This window comes from Oncorhynchus mykiss, chromosome 21 (genome assembly GCF_013265735.2).
Source record: "Oncorhynchus mykiss isolate Arlee chromosome 21, USDA_OmykA_1.1, whole genome shotgun sequence".
NCBI lineage: Eukaryota > Metazoa > Chordata > Actinopteri > Salmoniformes > Salmonidae > Oncorhynchus > Oncorhynchus mykiss.
The window spans coordinates 13,238,212-13,257,545 of NC_048585.1; the positions used below are offsets into that span (position 1 = coordinate 13,238,212).

Genomic DNA, 19,334 nt, shown 5'->3' on the forward strand with positions numbered 1-19,334 from the left:
CTCTCGCTCTACCTCTCAAAGTAAAGACACACAGGGGGCTGCCTAAGCGCCTTTACACAATCCCTTACCACATTCATAACTTCAGTTCTATCAATTGCTGTATACAGCTCATCTAAAGGTCAAAGGATAATCTAGACGGAACTGTCAATATAGTGATGAACTGATGCCGGTGTGAAAAGACAGCAATGCTCATAGCATTACATATAGAAACATTGAAACACGACCGCTCAGAAACCTCAGAGTAGATTCACTAACAGACTATAGAGTAGATTCACTCACAGACTATAGAGTAGATTCACTTACAGACTATAGAGTAGATTCACTTACAGACTATAGAGTAGATTCCCTTACAGACTATAGAGTAGATTCACTAACAGACTATAGAGTAGATTCACTTACAGACTATAGAGTAGATTCACTTACAGACTATAGAGTAGATTCACTAACAGACTATAGAGTAGATTCACTTACAGACTATAGAGTAGATTCACTTACAGACTATAGAGTAGATTCACTAACAGACTATAGAGTAGATTCACTTACAGACTGTAGAGTAGATTCACTAACATACTATAGAGTAGATTCACTTACAGACTATAGAGTAGATTCCCTTACAGACTATAGAGTAGATTCACTTACAGACTATAGAGTAGATTCCCTTACAGACTATAGAGTAGATTCACTAACAGACTATAGAGTAGATTCACTTACAGACTATAGAGTAGATTCACTTACAGACTATAGAGTAGATTCACTTACAGACTATAGAGTAGATTCATTTACAGACTATAGAGTAGATTCACTTACAGACTATAGAGTAGATTCACTAACAGACTATAGAGTAGATTCACTTACAGACTATAGAGTAGATTCACTTACAGACTATAGAGTAGATTCACTTACAGACTATAGAGTAGATTCACTAACAGACTATAGAGTAGATTCACTAACAGACTATAGAGTAGATTCACTAACAGACTATAGAGTAGATTCACTAACAGACTATAGAGTAGATTCACTTACAGACTATAGAGTAGATTCACTTACAGACTATAGAGTAGATTCACTTACAGACTATAGAGTAGATTCACTTACAGACTATAGAGTAGATTCACTTACAGACTATAGAGTAGATTCACTTACAGACTATAGAGTAGATTCACTTACAGACTATAGATTAGATTCATTTACAGACTATAGAGTAGATTCACTAACAGACTATAGAGTAGATTCACTAACAGACTATAGAGTAGATTCACTAACAGACTATAGAGTAGATTCACTAACAGACTATAGAGTAGATTCACTAACAGACTATAGAGTAGATTCACTAACAGACTATAGAGTAGATTCACTAACAGACTATAGAGTAGATTCACTAACAGACTATAGAGTAGATTCACTTACAGACTATAGAGTAGATTCACTTACAGACTATAGAGTAGATTCATTTACAGACTATAGAGTAGATTCACTTACAGACTATAGAGTAGATTCACTTACAGACTATAGAGTAGATTCACTTACAGACTATAGAGTAGATTCATTTACAGACTATAGAGTAGATTCACTTACAGACTATAGAGTAGATTCACTTACAGACTATAGAGTAGAATCACTTACAGACTATAGAGTAGATTCACTTACAGACTATAGAGTAGATTCACTTACAGACTATAGAGTAGATTCACTTACAGACTATAGAGTAGATTCACTTACAGACTATAGAGTAGATTCACTAACAGACTATAGAGTAGATTCACTTACAGACTATAGAGTAGATTCACTTACAGACTATAGAGTAGATTCACTAACAGACTATAGAGTAGATTCATTTACAGACTATAGAGTAGATTCACTAACAGACTATAGAGTAGATTCACTAACAGACTATAGAGTAGATTCACTTACAGACTATAGAGTAGATTCACTAACATACTATAGAGTAGATTCACTTACAGACTATAGAGTAGATTCACTTACAGACTATAGAGTAGATTCACTTACAGACTATAGAGTAGATTCACTTACAGACTATAGAGTAGATTCACTTACAGACTATAGAGTAGATTCACTTACAGACTATAGAGTAGATTCACTAACAGACTATAGAGTAGATTCCCTTACAGACTATAGAGTAGATTCACTTAGACTATAGAGTAGATTCACTTACAGACTATAGAGTAGATTCCCTTACAGACTATAGAGTAGATTCACTAACAGACTATAGAGTAGATTCACTTACAGACTATAGAGTAGATTCACTTACAGACTATAGAGTAGATTCACTTACAGACTATAGAGTAGATTCACTAACAGACTATAGAGTAGATTCACTTACAGACTATAGAGTAGATTCACTTACAGACTATAGAGTAGATTCACTTACAGACTATAGAGTAGATTCACTTACAGACTATAGAGTAGATTCACTTACAGACTATAGAGTAGATTCACTTACAGACTATAGAGTAGATTCACTTACAGACTATAGAGTAGATTCACTAACAGACTATAGAGTAGATTCACTTACAGACTATAGAGTAGATTCCCTTACAGACTGTAGAGTAGATTCACTTACAGACTATAGAGTAGATTCACTTACAGACTATAGAGTAGATTCACTAACAGACTATAGAGTAGATTCACTTACAGACTATAGAGTAGATTCACTAACATACTATAGAGTAGATTCACTAACAGACTATAGAGTAGATTCACTAACATACTATAGAGTAGATTCACTTACAGACTATAGAGTAGATTCACTAACAGACTATAGAGTAGATTCACTTACAGACTATAGAGTAGATTCACTAACAGACTATAGAGTAGATTCACTTACAGACTATAGAGTAGATTCACTTACAGACTATAGAGTAGATTCACTTACAGACTATAGAGTAGATTCACTAACAGACTATAGAGTAGATTCACTTACAGACTATAGAGTAGATTCACTAACAGACTATAGAGTAGATTCACTTACAGACTATAGAGTAGATTCACTTACAGACTATAGAGTAGATTCACTAACATACTATAGAGTAGATTCACTAACATACTATAGAGTAGATTCACTAACATACTATAGATTAGATTCACTAACATACTATAGAGTAGATTCACTAACAGACTATAGAGTAGATTCACTTACAGACTATAGAGTAGATTCACTAACAGACTATAGAGTAGATTCACTTACAGACTATAGAGTAGATTCACTTACAGACTATAGAGTAGATTCACTTACAGACTATAGAGTAGATTCACTTACAGACTATAGAGTAGATTCACTAACAGACTATAGAGTAGATTCACTTACAGACTATAGAGTAGATTCACTTACAGACTATAGAGTAGATTCACTTACAGACTATAGAGTAGATTCACTTACAGACTATAGAGTAGATTCACTAACAGACTATAGAGTAGATTCACTAACATACTATAGAGTAGATTCACTAACATACTATAGAGTAGATTCACTTACAGACTATAGAGTAGATTCACTTACAGACTATAGAGTAGATTCACTTACAGACTATAGAGTAGATTCACTTACAGACTATAGAGTAGATTCACTTACAGACTATAGAGTAGATTCACTTACAGACTATAGAGTAGATTCACTTACAGACTATAGATTAGATTCATTTACAGACTATAGAGTAGATTCACTAACAGACTATAGAGTAGATTCACTAACAGACTATAGAGTAGATTCACTAACAGACTATAGAGTAGATTCACTAACAGACTATAGAGTAGATTCACTAACAGACTATAGAGTAGATTCACTAACAGACTATAGAGTAGATTCACTAACAGACTATAGAGTAGATTCACTAACAGACTATAGAGTAGATTCACTTACAGACTATAGAGTAGATTCACTTACAGACTATAGAGTAGATTCATTTACAGACTATAGAGTAGATTCACTTACAGACTATAGAGTAGATTCACTTACAGACTATAGAGTAGATTCACTTACAGACTATAGAGTAGATTCATTTACAGACTATAGAGTAGATTCACTTACAGACTATAGAGTAGATTCACTTACAGACTATAGAGTAGAATCACTTACAGACTATAGAGTAGATTCACTTACAGACTATAGAGTAGATTCACTTACAGACTATAGAGTAGATTCACTTACAGACTATAGAGTAGATTCACTTACAGACTATAGAGTAGATTCACTAACAGACTATAGAGTAGATTCACTTACAGACTATAGAGTAGATTCACTTACAGACTATAGAGTAGATTCACTAACAGACTATAGAGTAGATTCATTTACAGACTATAGAGTAGATTCACTAACAGACTATAGAGTAGATTCACTAACAGACTATAGAGTAGATTCACTTACAGACTATAGAGTAGATTCACTAACATACTATAGAGTAGATTCACTTACAGACTATAGAGTAGATTCACTTACAGACTATAGAGTAGATTCACTTACAGACTATAGAGTAGATTCACTTACAGACTATAGAGTAGATTCACTTACAGACTATAGAGTAGATTCACTTACAGACTATAGAGTAGATTCACTAACAGACTATAGAGTAGATTCCCTTACAGACTATAGAGTAGATTCACTTAGACTATAGAGTAGATTCACTAACAGACTATAGAGTAGATTCACTAACAGACTATAGAGTAGATTCACTAACAGACTATAGAGTAGATTCACTTACAGACTATAGAGTAGATTCACTTACAGACTATAGAGTAGATTCACTAACAGACTATAGAGTAGATTCACTAACAGACTATAGAGTAGATTCACTAACATACTATAGAGTAGATTCACTAACATACTATAGAGTAGATTCACTAACATACTATAGATTAGATTCACTAACATACTATAGAGTAGATTCACTTACAGACTATAGAGTAGATTCACTTACAGACTATAGAGTAGATTCACTAACAGACTATAGAGTAGATTCACTTACAGACTATAGAGTAGATTCACTAACAGACTATAGAGTAGATTCCCTTACAGACTATAGAGTAGATTCACTTACAGACTATAGAGTAGATTCACTAACAGACTATAGAGTAGATTCCCTTACAGACTATAGATTAGATTCACTTACAGACTATAGAGTAGATTCACTAACAGACTATAGAGTAGATTCCCTTACAGACTATAGAGTAGATTCACTTACAGACTATAGAGTAGATTCCCTTACAGACTATAGATTAGATTCACTTACAGACTATAGAGTAGATTCCCTTACAGACTATAGAGTAGATTCACTTACAGACTATAGAGTAGATTCCCTTACAGACTATAGAGTAGATTCACTTACAGACTATAGAGTAGATTCACTTACAGACTATAGAGTAGATTCCCTTACAGACTATAGAGTAGATTCACTTACAGACTATAGAGTAGATTCACTTACAGACTATAGAGTAGATTCCCTTACAGACTATAGATTAGATTCACTTACAGACTATAGAGTAGATTCACTTACAGACTATAGAGTAGATTCCCTTACAGACTATAGAGTAGATTCCCTTACAGACTATAGAGTAGATTCACTTACAGACTATAGAGTAGATTCACTTACAGACTATAGATTAGATTCACTTACAGACTATAGAGTAGATTCATTTACAGACTATAGAGTAGATTCCCTTACAGACTATAGATTAGATTCACTTACAGACTATAGAGTAGATTCATTTACAGACTATAGAGTAGATTCACTTACAGACTATAGAGTAGATTCATTTACAGACTATAGAGTAGATTCACTAACAGACTATAGAGTAGATTCACTTACAGACTATAGAGTAGATTCACTTACAGACTATAGAGTAGATTCACTAACATACTATAGAGTAGATTCACTTACAGACTATAGAGTAGATTCACTTACAGACTATAGAGTAGATTCCCTTACAGACTATAGATTAGATTCACTTACAGACTATAGAGTAGATTCACTTACAGACTATAGAGTAGATTCCCTTACAGACTATAGATTAGATTCACTTACAGACTATAGAGTAGATTCACTAACAGACTATAGAGTAGATTCACTAACAGACTATAGAGTAGATTCACTTACAGACTATAGAGTAGATTCACTAACAGACTATAGATTAGATTCACTTACAGACTATAGAGTAGATTCATTTACAGACTATAGAGTAGATTCACTTACAGACTATAGAGTAGATTCCCTTACAGACTATAGAGTAGATTCACTTACAGACTATAGAGTAGATTCACTTACAGACTATAGAGTAGATTCACTAACATACTATAGAGTAGATTCCCTTACAGACTATAGAGTAGATTCATTTACAGACTATAGAGTAGATTCACTTACAGACTATAGAGTAGATTCCCTTACAGACTATAGAGTAGATTCACTTACAGACTATAGAGTAGATTCACTTACAGACTATAGAGTAGATTCACTAACATACTATATAGTAGATTCCCTTACAGACTATAGAGTAGATCCACTTACAGACTATAGAGTAGATTCACTTACAGACTATAGAGTAGATTCACTTACAGACTATAGAGTAGATTCACTTACAGACTATAGAGTAGATTCACTTACAGACTATAGAGTAGATTCACTTACAGACTATAGATTAGATTCACTTACAGACTATAGAGTAGATTCACTTACAGACTATAGAGTAGATTCACTTACAGACTATAGAGTAGATTCACTTACAGACTATAGAGTAGATTCCCTTACAGACACGATATATAGAAACATCTTCACAAGCAACAACTCATAGCTCCCTTTCAACCAACTTCACAAAATAACACATCAAAACCTATGCAGGCAATAACACTAAGCATAGACGTGAAACTAGTTTGAGTAAAGGCAGTCAATTACCAGTTCATGATGACATCAATACAGTCTCCTAATCCAACTACAGTAGCAGTACCACACTTGGCTTTAAATCAGAACAGAGAGCCAACAGGCACCGACACTCTACTCAGTACAGTACCTAGAGGGGTCTGGCTTGGCTTTCCCATAGAGCAGACGACTCTTTCTCTCCCGGGGCTTGGCGGTGGGCAGGCGCGAGCGCGAGACAAGGGGGTCAACTTGTTCACCATGGGACATGATGAGTTAAGTGGGAGGGATCGCCGATGCTGCCCCACTACCTTCTACAGTTCCAGCCCCAGAGGCTCCTGGGTGTCGCGGGCCACCAATGGGGAGTTTCCCCCCAACATATACGCATGCACACACGCACACACGTACAGAGCACTTGGCCTGCTCACATTTACAGTTGCAGCACTAGGCTTTCTATAGCCAGCACCTGCTGCTGGAGCCCTGATCGGCCTCACTGGTGTCTGGGGGGAGAGAGGAGGACGTGTGTGTGTACGTGTGTGTGTGTGTGTGTGTGTGTATGTGTGTACGTGTGTGTGATTAAGTGAGTGAAAGATAATTGATAATTGCTTTATAAAAAGCAACACTACATTGTTCGGTGGATCAGACTACATTGTCCTAGACTGTATTTTTGGTCAGGAGATCCAGACAGGGCTGGTCACGTCTGTGAAATCAGACAATGCGGTACGCAGGTTGACGTTTATTGGGATGAGTCTTGTCCTTGAGGCAAAACTTCTGCTAGATGGGCCAGCTGCAAAGTCAAAATTGGCTATACTGTGAAAATGTATGAAAACAAAAATGTGCTTTTTAGTCTTCGATTAAGGTTAGGGTTAGGCATTAGGGTTAGCAGTGTGGTTAAGGTTAGGCATTAGGGTTAGCAGTGTGGGTAAGGTTAGGAATTAGGGTTAGCAGTGTGCTTAAAGTTAGGGTGAGGCATTAGGGTTAGCAGTGTGGTTAACGTTAAGGTTAGCAGTGTGCTTAAGGCTAGGGTTAAGGTTAGGTTCAATGACATTGTGGCTGTTCCAACTAGTGTCCACTCTGCAGAGCAGTACAAGATTCATGATGAAAAATGCTAACCTGCATGTCATACGAGCAGAGAGGTGAATGCTAACCTGCATGTCATACGAGCAGAGAGGTGAATGCTAACCTGCATGTCATACGAGCAGAAAGGTGAATGCTAACCTGTATGTTATACGAGCAGAGAGGTGAATGCTAACCTGCATGTCATACGAGCAGAGAGGTGAATGCTAACCTGCATGTCATACGAGCAGAGAGGTGAATGCTAACCTGCATGTCATACGAGCAGAGAGGTGAATGCTAACCTGCATGTCATACGAGCAGAGAGGTGAATGCTAACCTGCATGTCATACGAGCAGAGAGGTGAATGTTAACCTGCATGTCATACGAGCAGAGAGGTGAATGCTAACCTGCATGTTATACGAGCAGAGAGGTGAATGCTTACTCAGAGTATATTTCACTTGAAACACTTTACAGCTCAAGCTAATTGGCTAATGTAACATGTCCTCATATTCCCCTACAGTTGAATACCTAAAAATCCTTCTTGTGTCGGTTCTGAAATATTTATGACAGACTGATTAATCATCCTGGTTTGCGTCAGATTTTTGACACACACACACATGCAGACACACACCGTATCTGGTTCTCCATTAAAACCACCACCACACCGACCACTTCTCTACTGGGAAAACAATGGCTTCCTGTAGCAGTGATGGGCTGTGGAGCATCGCATCTCGTGGGGTGTTGATTTACTAATCTCCCCCAGGGGAATGAGACGTTACTGGGCCTGGCAGACCTTGAGGAAACCCTGGCAGATCCTGGGTGTTGTTGGAAGCCAGCCCCATACATTTAACTAGCCCTCTGGTTCCTGGCTCTTTATGGCCTCCTGGCCTACTTCTGCTGTGTGACATCACCAAGGCCCGGCTTGGGGTATCGGACCCGCACCTGTCGCTTGTTGCTGCCTCTGACTGGGAGAGGTCCCAGAAAGCTGAGGCCCGAGAGGGAGGAATGAGGGGCAGCTGTGCCTCTCTGCGCACCCCTCCCACCCATAACCAGGCTAATACCCCTAGACTCAGTTATTCAGTTATAGCCTCTCAAACTCTGCCCCTCCTTGCCTCTCTCCCTCTCCAGCGTTCCGCAGTCCTGACAGTGACCAGAGGATCAACACCGGGTACCTCAGAATACATCCATACACCAGCAGCAGGCCAGACCAAGGCCTGGTTGGGATTGTTGGGAGGTGTAACCTGAGGTCGCCATGGGAATGCCACCCATCTGTGGCACTTTAAACCTCTCTTCAGATACTTCTCTCAGGCTGGGCTGTCTATTTACATCACATGGCCCTGGATCCCTTCCTGTTTTTATTGCTTAGTGGGCAGAGGCAGAGTCCACTTTCTGTCTACTTCTGCAATGTGTTGAAATGTTCCTCTGTTGGCTCCTATCTGTTTATTAAATGGTCAAATGTCTGTCTAAACTACTGGCACACAGCTCGGACACCCATACATACCCCGCAAGACAGGCCACAAGAGGTCTCTTCACAGTCCCCAAGTCCAGAACAGACTATGGGAGGCACACAGTACTACATAGAGCCATGACTACATGGAACTCTATTCCACAGTACTACATAGAGCCATGACTACATGGAACTCTATTCCACATCAAGTAACTGACGCAGGCAGTAAAATTTGATTTAAAAAAACAGATTAAAAAACATCTTATGGAACCGGGACTGTGAAGCAACACAAACATAGGCATCGACACACACACACACACACACACACACACACACACACACACACACACACACACACACACACACACACACACACACACACACACACACACACACACACACACACACACACACACACACACACACACACACACACACACACACACACACACACACACACACACACACACACACACACACGCTAACATACGCACTATGCACACACATACACATGGATTTAGTACTGTAGATATGTGGTAGTGGTGGAGCAGGGGCCTGAGGGCACACAGTGTGTTGTGAAATCTCTGACTGTATTGTAATGTTTTAAAAAAATTATATAAACTGTCTTAATTTTGCTGGACCCCAGGAAGATTAGCTGCTGCCTTGGATCCATAATAAATACAAATGGTGTGAAAATACATATTAGGGACCTGTTTGGACGAGACAAGCTCAATTTGAACCGTACACCAAAGTCAAAATATCCCAAGATCAAATGTGTTCAGAAGCAAAATAACACACGAGCATAATGGCTGCAAATGTGACTAGTAAACCATTAGTAAGGAAAATGCAAAACTGACCCAAAATGTAGCATCTAGCGCCAACTTCACCCGGCGCCATTGAGGACAACTGAGCCTACCTGGACTGCATCTCTGGTTGCGTTTTGAGGGGGCTGGCCGGCGCCGCCCCGGTGGTCTGGTGTGTAAGCTCTACCAGGGACTGGTAGTACTGCTGCTGCTGTTGCTGCTGCTGCTTGTAGCGAGACAGGATGAAGAACAGTCCCAGGATGGTCTTTAGATTCCCATTCCGGATCTCTGACGAGTAGACAGGGGAACAGAGCACATCATTATCAGGAACGTGGGTTCAAATCTAGCTGCTGCCAACAATATGGACATGTATGCACGCAGTACTATAATTGGTTTGGATAAAAGCGTCAGCTAGCTAAATGACATGTATTTACCGCCCTGTGTGATTCCTGGCTTGGCTAAGAGAAGACACAAACACACATCTGACACAAGGGAAGTGAGTATCTAGTGTTGTTTTCGTCTCAGAATGAGGAAGTGAGAATGAAATAGTGAGTCAGGTACAGTGTGCTGTTACTAACGGAACAAGTGTCTAATTTAACTGTAACCGTGGCAACCTATTTTTGAATTTCATTTGGTTGATATTGACTATTTCACAATTATTGCACTAGGGATTCACCTAAGACCACTGGCTGAGTGACTTAGTCCTCGTGAGAAATGGGTTCAGACTAGGTTGCACACGTTCACTCTAAACTTACTCTAAAATGCTTTTAAAGTTCACTTCTCCCTGCAAAACAAAGGGAGCCTATCAACTGTGATATGATTCATCTGAAATCCAGGACTGAAAATGTATCTCTCGCTCAGCCCCCGTCATCGGAGCGCTAACGCATCCACTTGTGAAATGGCTTTTCATATCAGAATAGCTGACACAGAGGCTGTTTGAAAGATTTCAACAGCTGACACAGCAGTTTACGTAACAGGGCTCAACTTTCTTGGCCTGTTGTTTGGCGATTACAAAAAGTTGGAAAGATTAATCTTTACGTTTTCGATTTCAAACTCCAGGAAGCAGTCATTTATACTGTTACATTGCAGCAGTCCAAACGGGCAGTATTCACTTGAAGAACGAAAACGTCCCACATTCATTCGGGCAAAGCAATTTGTCACTGGCCACAGAATAATTAGAGGTTTACTGTGTAGAAAACAATAGCACAACAGAAATACAGGGCCTTTTGAGGTTACTATTTGAAACATGAAGGACCAGTTTCCCGGAACCAGATTAAGCCTGTTTGTGGACTAAAAAACATGCTGAATTGAGAATCTCCATTGAAAGTGTTTACTAGTCCAGGACTAGGCTTAATCTGGTTCCAGGAAAACCATCCTATAGAGTAAGAGATAGAAGCAGTTGACCATGTGAACATCTATTCAGACATTCAGACAAATACAGACATTTGATATCAATGCGACCAGTTGTCTCCTCGTGCTTCACATGGATGTGGAACAGATTCATTAAACACAGATATCGCAGCAGGGTTGTCATTTAGAGAAAAACAAAACAGCTGCGATTTTGAGGAAAATGGAACCGAACTTGATCCAGATATCGGGTAACGGAGGGAGGTCCACCATGATAGGGTTTCCTCTAACGCCAGCCTGCTCTTAACCAGCCTGCTTTACCAGCCTGCTTTACCAGCCTGCTCCCACTCTTTCTATTCAGCCTGCTTCCAGAGACCCTCTCCCTCAGAATTATCCAATTATGGTTAGTTATGCTAAGCTCCATTGGCCCCACCATACAGGAGCACATGTCTTATGCCCAGTTTCAAAGCAACGTGGGCTAAATGCTGTCAGCACTTCGGGGCCAGTCCTCCTTGGGCCACAGTCAGAGTATATGGGCCCCGCTTAGAGGGACTTTTAAGTGGTTAACGCGGTTTCATTTAACCTTTTGTCTTTTTTGGGAGCGGATTTTACGAGCCACAAAGGACTTCGGAGGAGGTAGATGGAGGGTTCTGCTAGGCCTGAATGGTACAGGAAAAGTATTGAGGAAAAATGGGACTTCTGAACCGCTCCCACCCAATTCATGTTTCCTGGATTTAATCCCCAGACGCGAGCTGATTTAGCCTTGGCCTCTTTCAATAACAGTTGACCCTAACGACCAAGGCTGCGAACTTTGACTGTAGAGAAAGAGGAAGTTATACATTTCCCTTTCAAAAGTGATATGATCTGAGGTTTTTAAACCTCGTATTATACATTCTCTTCCCCTTTCAGCTACTCTGTTCCCCAACCAGCTGACAATCTGAGTTACATCCAGAACTGGTCCTGACCTGTGCATCTTCCTGCTAGTTATCAGGCAGAATATATGGACTGCTGGTTTTACAGAGTGGTGGACACAGTAGGCGTGATCACCATGTTGGGGATCAGGAGGGTGAGTATGCGTGTCCTCACTGACCCGGCAAGGAGAGGCGTTTAAGTGCTAACCAGGCTAGGAAAAACAGACCTATTCGAACAGGCATCTGTGCCCACAGAGATCAAGGAGTAGGTTTGGGCTCATGTCACAGTCGTCACAGTGAGAGCAGGGCCCTGCCGTCCAGATGGTTCTCCCTCACCGTACAGACCCTGCCACCACTTAATGACCTGCCACGGGTGACCCCTCGCTGTACATGGCTATGAACTGCAGGAAGGACACTTTTAGAGGTTCACACCTGCTTTTAAAATATTTGGTTTAGACTAGAGCGAGTGACCCTTGAATAGATCTCAGCAGGCACGGATGAACCTATCCGCGGGTTAACTGGTGGAACTGAAAAGCGGGTGTTGAAGACCCTGGCAGAACAAAGGAGTGCTGGACATTGAATGGTTGTTGTACCGTTTGTTGGCTCTTTTCATTGAACAGAAAATGAGGAAGTCCAGTTTTATTATGCTATGTATTAAGTCTTTGTTTGCTATGAAGTTATATCAGGGGTGTTTCCGGGACTTTGACGCACGCGACAAACAAGATCATTAAATCTGGCACATCTGAGGCTGAGGTCGCCCACAAGACGCCTTTCTGGAGTTTTTTTCCTAGAAGATTATTAGATTGTTTTCTGGAAAAATCCTATACCCTCCAAGTACATCAAACGTCCCGTTTCTTTTCAAATTCCACGCCTCGTAAAAACTAAGCACAAGCGTATGGAGGCCTCAAAAGTCTGCAGAACCCACAGCTAATTCAATGAAGCATAGTCCTCACTAGCTTAGGGGTATATGGAATGACTGGCCCACTCCTCATACACATGGCCCAGGGGGACAGAGACCCACGCCTGGCCCACTCCTCATACACATGGCCCGGGGAGACAGAGACCCACACCTGGCCCACTCCTCATACACATGGCCCAGGGAGACAGAGACCCACACCTGGCCCACTCCTCATACACATGGCCCAGGGGGAAAGAGACCCACGCCTGGCCCACTCCTCATCCACATGGCCCAGGGGGACAGAGACCCACGCCTGGCCCACTCCTCATACACATGGCCCAGGGAGACAGAGACCCTCGCCTGGCCCACTCCTCATACACATGGCCTAGGGGGACAGGGACCCACGCCTGGCCAACTCCTCATACACATGGCCCAGGGAGACAGAGACTCACACCTGGCCCACTCCTCATACACATGGCCCAGGGAGACAGAGACCCACACCTGGCCCACTCCTCATACACATGGCCCAGGGGGAAAGAGACCCACGCCTGGCCCACTCCTCATACACATGGCCCAGGGGGACAGAGACCCACGCCTGGCCCACTCCTCATACACATGGCCCAGGGGGAAAGAGACCCACGCCTGGCCCACTCCTCATACACATGGCCCAGGGGGACAGAGACCCACGCCTGGCCCACTCCTCATACACATGGCCCAGGGAGACAGAGACCCACGCCTGTCCCACTCCTCATACACATGGCCCAGGGAGACAGAGACCCACGGCTATAAAAAAGTAACCCAATAGCCTGTATATTTAGGTACCCTCTTCTATTCCAGACTGGCAAAGTCACTTTGCTGTTTTTAGGGGGACAGAATTTAGAGTAGCTGGTCAGAGCATTGGGACGGCTATTTGGGCTGTTCCGACAGGTCAAGGGCATCGTCACTTCCCCAAACTTTAGAGGGGAGTTAAACTGACGGTGGTCCAGGAAACAAACACTGGTCTTAAATAACAGTTGGCTAGTTACTGTGGGGCAACTTCAGACATGTTAACAGCCATACGAGTAGTGCTGTATATCTGATTCATAGCAGCTTGTAGGAGGAGAGTAACCTCAAATGGGCCATTCAAAAACTATGTGTAGTTAGGTTGACCGATCCTGCTATAACTCTCAACGACACATTAACTTCCTTCCATCCTGTGATACATTTTTCAGCTCGAGACCCAAATGAGAAATTCACCGTCCTTCCATGACCCAATAACCCAAATCAAGAAGAAATATAAATATTTTCAGAGTCCAGTTGGGGTACCGACCCATAGCTTAAGAAACCGTACAACCACAGTCCTAGTTCCTAGCCTTGTCTCAAGCCTCATGGGTTAACAATCATCATTATACATTAATCTTCAATAAAAAAATAAGAATTCAGTCTTACCTTCTGAGGAGAGCCCTTGTACATTCACTCCTCTTGCGTCCAGGAAACTGAGGCAGGCGTCCAAATTCTCGGTCTGAGGACAGAAAGAATATGAGGAGATGAACAACAGTCAGTGGAGGAAAGCATGGTGGTTGTGGAGAACTGTCATGGAGTGGCTACTTCACATTCAATGTGCAGAATGTCTCAGGGGGATGGAGTTAGGGGCTGATCAACCCATTGGCCATAAAGCACCCATTGTCTGATTATGGCAGAGCCCGTTTGACCCGAACGTGACACAAGGAGTCAGCCGGGCCGTCTGACATAGTGACCACAGTGTGTCCCACCTACACAGCCCACAGCCCCAGCCCTGGTCAATATGCAGTATGTATACAGTACAGGAGATGTGGCCCACTTGAGGCCAGTTACGACACAATACACAGCTGACAGGCAGCAGTAGAGTCAACAGCGATACTCAACCTCCCTCAGAGTGACAAAGTTCTACTGAGTTCGAGGCACTGACCCTTTTATATATGAACCACTGTGCATTCCTTGAGAGTGGCTAACGCCTGCCACCGTTTGCATGGCGGGTAGTCTCAGCCCTCGGCACAGAGGGCTTTCATGAGAAGGTCACCACAGGGCAGAGAGCTCCACTGGGCCGTATTGTACTGGGGCTGTTGTGAGGGCGGGCTGGGCTGGCTGGCTAGGCTGGGCAGACAGGCGGCGTCCAGCAGCAGTGGAGTTTAATGGATTCCTTCTCCGTGCTGCTTCAGTCTAAACCCTAACCAGCCCTGAGGGGAAACGCCCCCCAAAGGAACAGGGACACCATCTCAGTAGTCTGGTCTGGAGTCTGACCTAGACTGGTGACTAAATGACTGTAATATAAATGCATGTCAGTGATGACATCAGACCTTAATAAACCAATAGTGGAGGACCGCCGGGCGTCTCTGACGACGCCCTCGCTCTCGCCTGCCAGCCCTCTCAGATCCACACACATCTTGATTGTGACTACATTTCAGTTGTAACAAGGGCACATTCTGTAGCGTATCAACATTACAAGGATGGTGTCCAGCCCCAACCTGGCCCTAACCCATCTCAGGGTGGAAGGAGGTGTATTTACAGCCAGTCGTACAGACGGGTGGGTCTCGTCTGACTTCAATGTAATGTACCACTCCAGCCTCCAGCCCTGCACCAGCCAGTGGAAGCCTGCAACAGGGAGGGCCAGGAGGATGGATGGCTGTTTACTCTGCCTGTATCAACAGGGTCGGGACCAGAACATGGGGATCACAGCCTGTTCATCTGCCTCCACAACACAAACAGAACTGGAAGGGAAAAAAGAGGCACAGATGTCGGGCTGTTCACATGTGGTATGTTCCACATATGCTCAGCCAGACACCCCCAACAACCTAACAGTTTGATTATACCCTTCTCTCGTAAAAATGTGTTTGAGACATTCATCTCAGCGGAGTGACGTGCTGAGCACCGTACATTATGGTCATCATTCCCCAATTAAGTCTAGTCTAGTTAGTGAAGTATCAAATCCACATTGGTGCTGTTCCATTGAGGGCGGTTGTGGGGGAAAAAAACAGAGGCTACCCGACAAATTCAGAAGAGCACAAAGCATCTGTGGAAATTAGTGTCATATAAACACAGATGAAATGTAACTAACGGGACACGCATGGTATCACCTCAGCCTCCTTGGACTAATGTTTCAATAATTCTGTTTGAAACGGCTACTTTAAAAATATTTACAACATCTAGTCAAATATCCACGGATGCCTTCACGCAGCTCCGTGCATCTGTTGGCCAGGCAGGGAGAGGGGGAGGACAGAGACTAGAGAGGCAGGGCATGTTGAACGGGCGACACAAAGACAGAGGAGTCAACCCATAGGAAAACAGACAGTAGATCTGTCCGGGAGAGTGAGAGACCTGTATCCTGTCTGTTCGTTTTTAAAAAATACAAAAATGTAACTGATCAAATCTGAGGCAATGTTCTGCAACTGCATTCTGACGTTCTCACCAGAGAGCTATTAGATCAGAGCTACCACTGATTATCTTCTGTCGGTCTTTAGATTTAAATGACGGAAACAAAGCTGAATGGTCATTTAAAGCGTTGTTGATAAGTGCATCCTTAATGTTCCACTGCTTTCTGGCTAAATAAACTACCATTTTGGTGGGCGGTTTGGCTTTGTCATATATTTTAACGGCTTCTCGAGGAACTCGGATCATTTCTTGCTCCGATGTAAAATGGACATTTTGCGGATCCACATAAGTCATTAAAAGCCATTTGGAAATTGAACATTTTGATGAGGGACATTTCACCAAATTTGCACTTTCGGGAACTGACAAGAACCCAAACATACACCATTGGAAAATGACTGCTGATTTTAGGCAAGCACAATTGACATAATACTGAAGTCATCTTGTTCAAGTTTATTGTTGTTGTAGTTATAATCATCGTAAATCAAACCATGTTTAATTCACACACTACACAGATCAAAAGATGAGGCTCTGATGCTGAATAAATGTTTGCAGTTTAATTTGCTCACATCGCTCCCAAGTCCCAACAATGTGTTTTGAGGCACTTTGGGTCTCCAACGGTTTCAAGTAACCGCCACATTTGGTATGTGTTATCCCTCAGACACAACTGTCAAATACAAATGGCCCACGCCTCAATTACAATTGATCTTCGCCAAAAGCAATCTGTTTCAAAACAACACAGAATACCTTGCGTTGGTACTTTACCACGGCTCAGAACAACACAGAATACCTTGCGTTGGTACTTCACCACGGCTCAGAACAACACAGAATACCTTACGTTGGTACTTCACCACGGCTCAGAACAACACAGAATACCTTGCGTTGGTTCTTCACCACGGCTCAGAACAACACAGAATACCTTACGTTGGTTCTTCACCACGGCTCAGAACAACACAGAATACCTTGCGTTGGTTCTTCACCACGGCTCAGAACAACACAGAATACCTTACGTTGGTACTTCACCACGGCTCAGAACAACACAGAATACCTTGCGTTGGTTCTTCACCACGGCTCAGAACAACACAGAATACCTTACGTTGGTACTTCACCACGGCTCAGAACAACACAGAATACCTTGCGTTGGTACTTCACCACGGCTCAGAACAACACAGAATACCTTGCGTTGGTTCTTCACCACGGCTCAGAACAACACAGAATACCTTGCGTTGGTACTTCACCACGGCTCAGAACAACACAGAATACCTTGCGTTGGTTCTTCACCACGGCTCAGAACAACACAGAATACCTTGCGTTGGTTCTTCACCACGGCTCAGAACAACACAGAATACCTTACGTTGGTTCTTCACCACGGCTCAGAACAACACAGAATACCTTGCGTTGGTACTTCACCACGGCTCAGAACAACACAGATTCTTCATTCTCATTTTACCCTCAGAGAAGCCATGCCGCCTGTACTGCCACTAACTCAGTGCTATGCTAAGAGTGCTTCAAAAGCTGGCAGGGACCCATGTAAGCTAGTTTACTTTCCAAACCTGTTCCATTGAGTTTGAACACTGTCAGAACAGAAGGGGGAACACAGCACACCCGGCTGTGGTGGTGATGGGCCATAAATTCCTGTGGGCCCTTGTCTAATGAGTGTAATGAGCAAGCCGATGATTTAGGCTAGAACGTCACATAACTGAGATGCTTTACAGCATGATGGTGCTTTAATCACTGTAGTCAGGCCTGGGCTTTGAACTCCACATGTTAACAGGCCGACAAGGCCTCCTCTCGCTCTGAAACTGAAAACAGCTGAGGGAAACAGAGAGGTTTTAGGGGGAGAATAAACTTGACCAAGACCATTTATTTGTTTGGTCTTGATGTATTTGGCTCTTAAGGGGAGGGGTTTCTGGTTTAAAGAGGCAATCTGCCATCGAAACAACCACAAGGCAGCCCCCCTGCCTCTGTTTTGGTGAAAAGCTGAGGGATAGGCCTGGAGAAATGTAACCACTCTCAAATTCACAGACAGAGCTATGGATGCAAGGACTGATCAAAGAAATCACAATTATATTTTTACGCATGTTTTGAGGCTTACAGTGTTTGTTTACATTTACAATGTTTACAAACATTGGAGTAAAACAAGGTTATATTTGGGGTTCTGATGGGGTACGACAGTTGAAAGAAGGTCATGAGGCATTTAGAAGTTATTCCTATTGATTCTTGAAGAATATATCTAATTCATTTAGAAGTCCAAAAATGGATGAAGCAAACTACAGATGGCCCCTTTAAGGCTTTTTGTGACGTATGTTACAGCAAAGGTGAGGCAGTTGGTGCTTTCACTCTCTGCTGCCTGCCGCTTCTGAAACCAACCTGAAAGGAAGTGGCTCATGCCCTCCCCCAACGGCACACCATCGTTCTCCATTAACGTTCCCCCTCTTTTCCTTTCTCTCTCTTATCCCTCCATCACCTCAGCAGTCGGCTCTAGAGGGGGCTGACATGCTGCCTTTTCCATCGATCCCCAACCCCCTTCAGAGCAGGCCCATCACCCTCCATGCATCCAAAGTAGGAGACAGCTGATAAGCCATGAATAAAAATGGAGTCTCTCAAGCGGTCTACTGGCATTGATAG

At 42.5% G+C, this 19,334-nt stretch overlaps 1 protein-coding gene across 15 annotated transcripts in view; it reads right to left on the bottom strand.

Moving 5' to 3' along the window:
• LOC110500961 (neuron navigator 3) overlaps positions 1–19,334 on the bottom strand; it is a 508,233-nt gene that overhangs the window by 137,544 nt on the left and 351,355 nt on the right. For 13 of the 15 annotated variants that reach the window (XM_036956987.1, XM_036956988.1, XM_036956980.1 and 10 more), the window contains 2 exons: positions 14,751–14,823; positions 10,280–10,454 (listed from right to left, as the gene is read on the bottom strand). In XM_036956987.1, coding sequence (XP_036812882.1) covers positions 10,280–10,454; positions 14,751–14,823 — 248 coding nt within the window. Of the gene's footprint in view, positions 1–6,899; positions 7,163–10,279; positions 10,455–14,750; positions 14,824–19,334 lie in introns of those variants that run through there. The other 2 variants (XM_036956989.1, XM_036956990.1) reach the window with 2 other exon arrangements.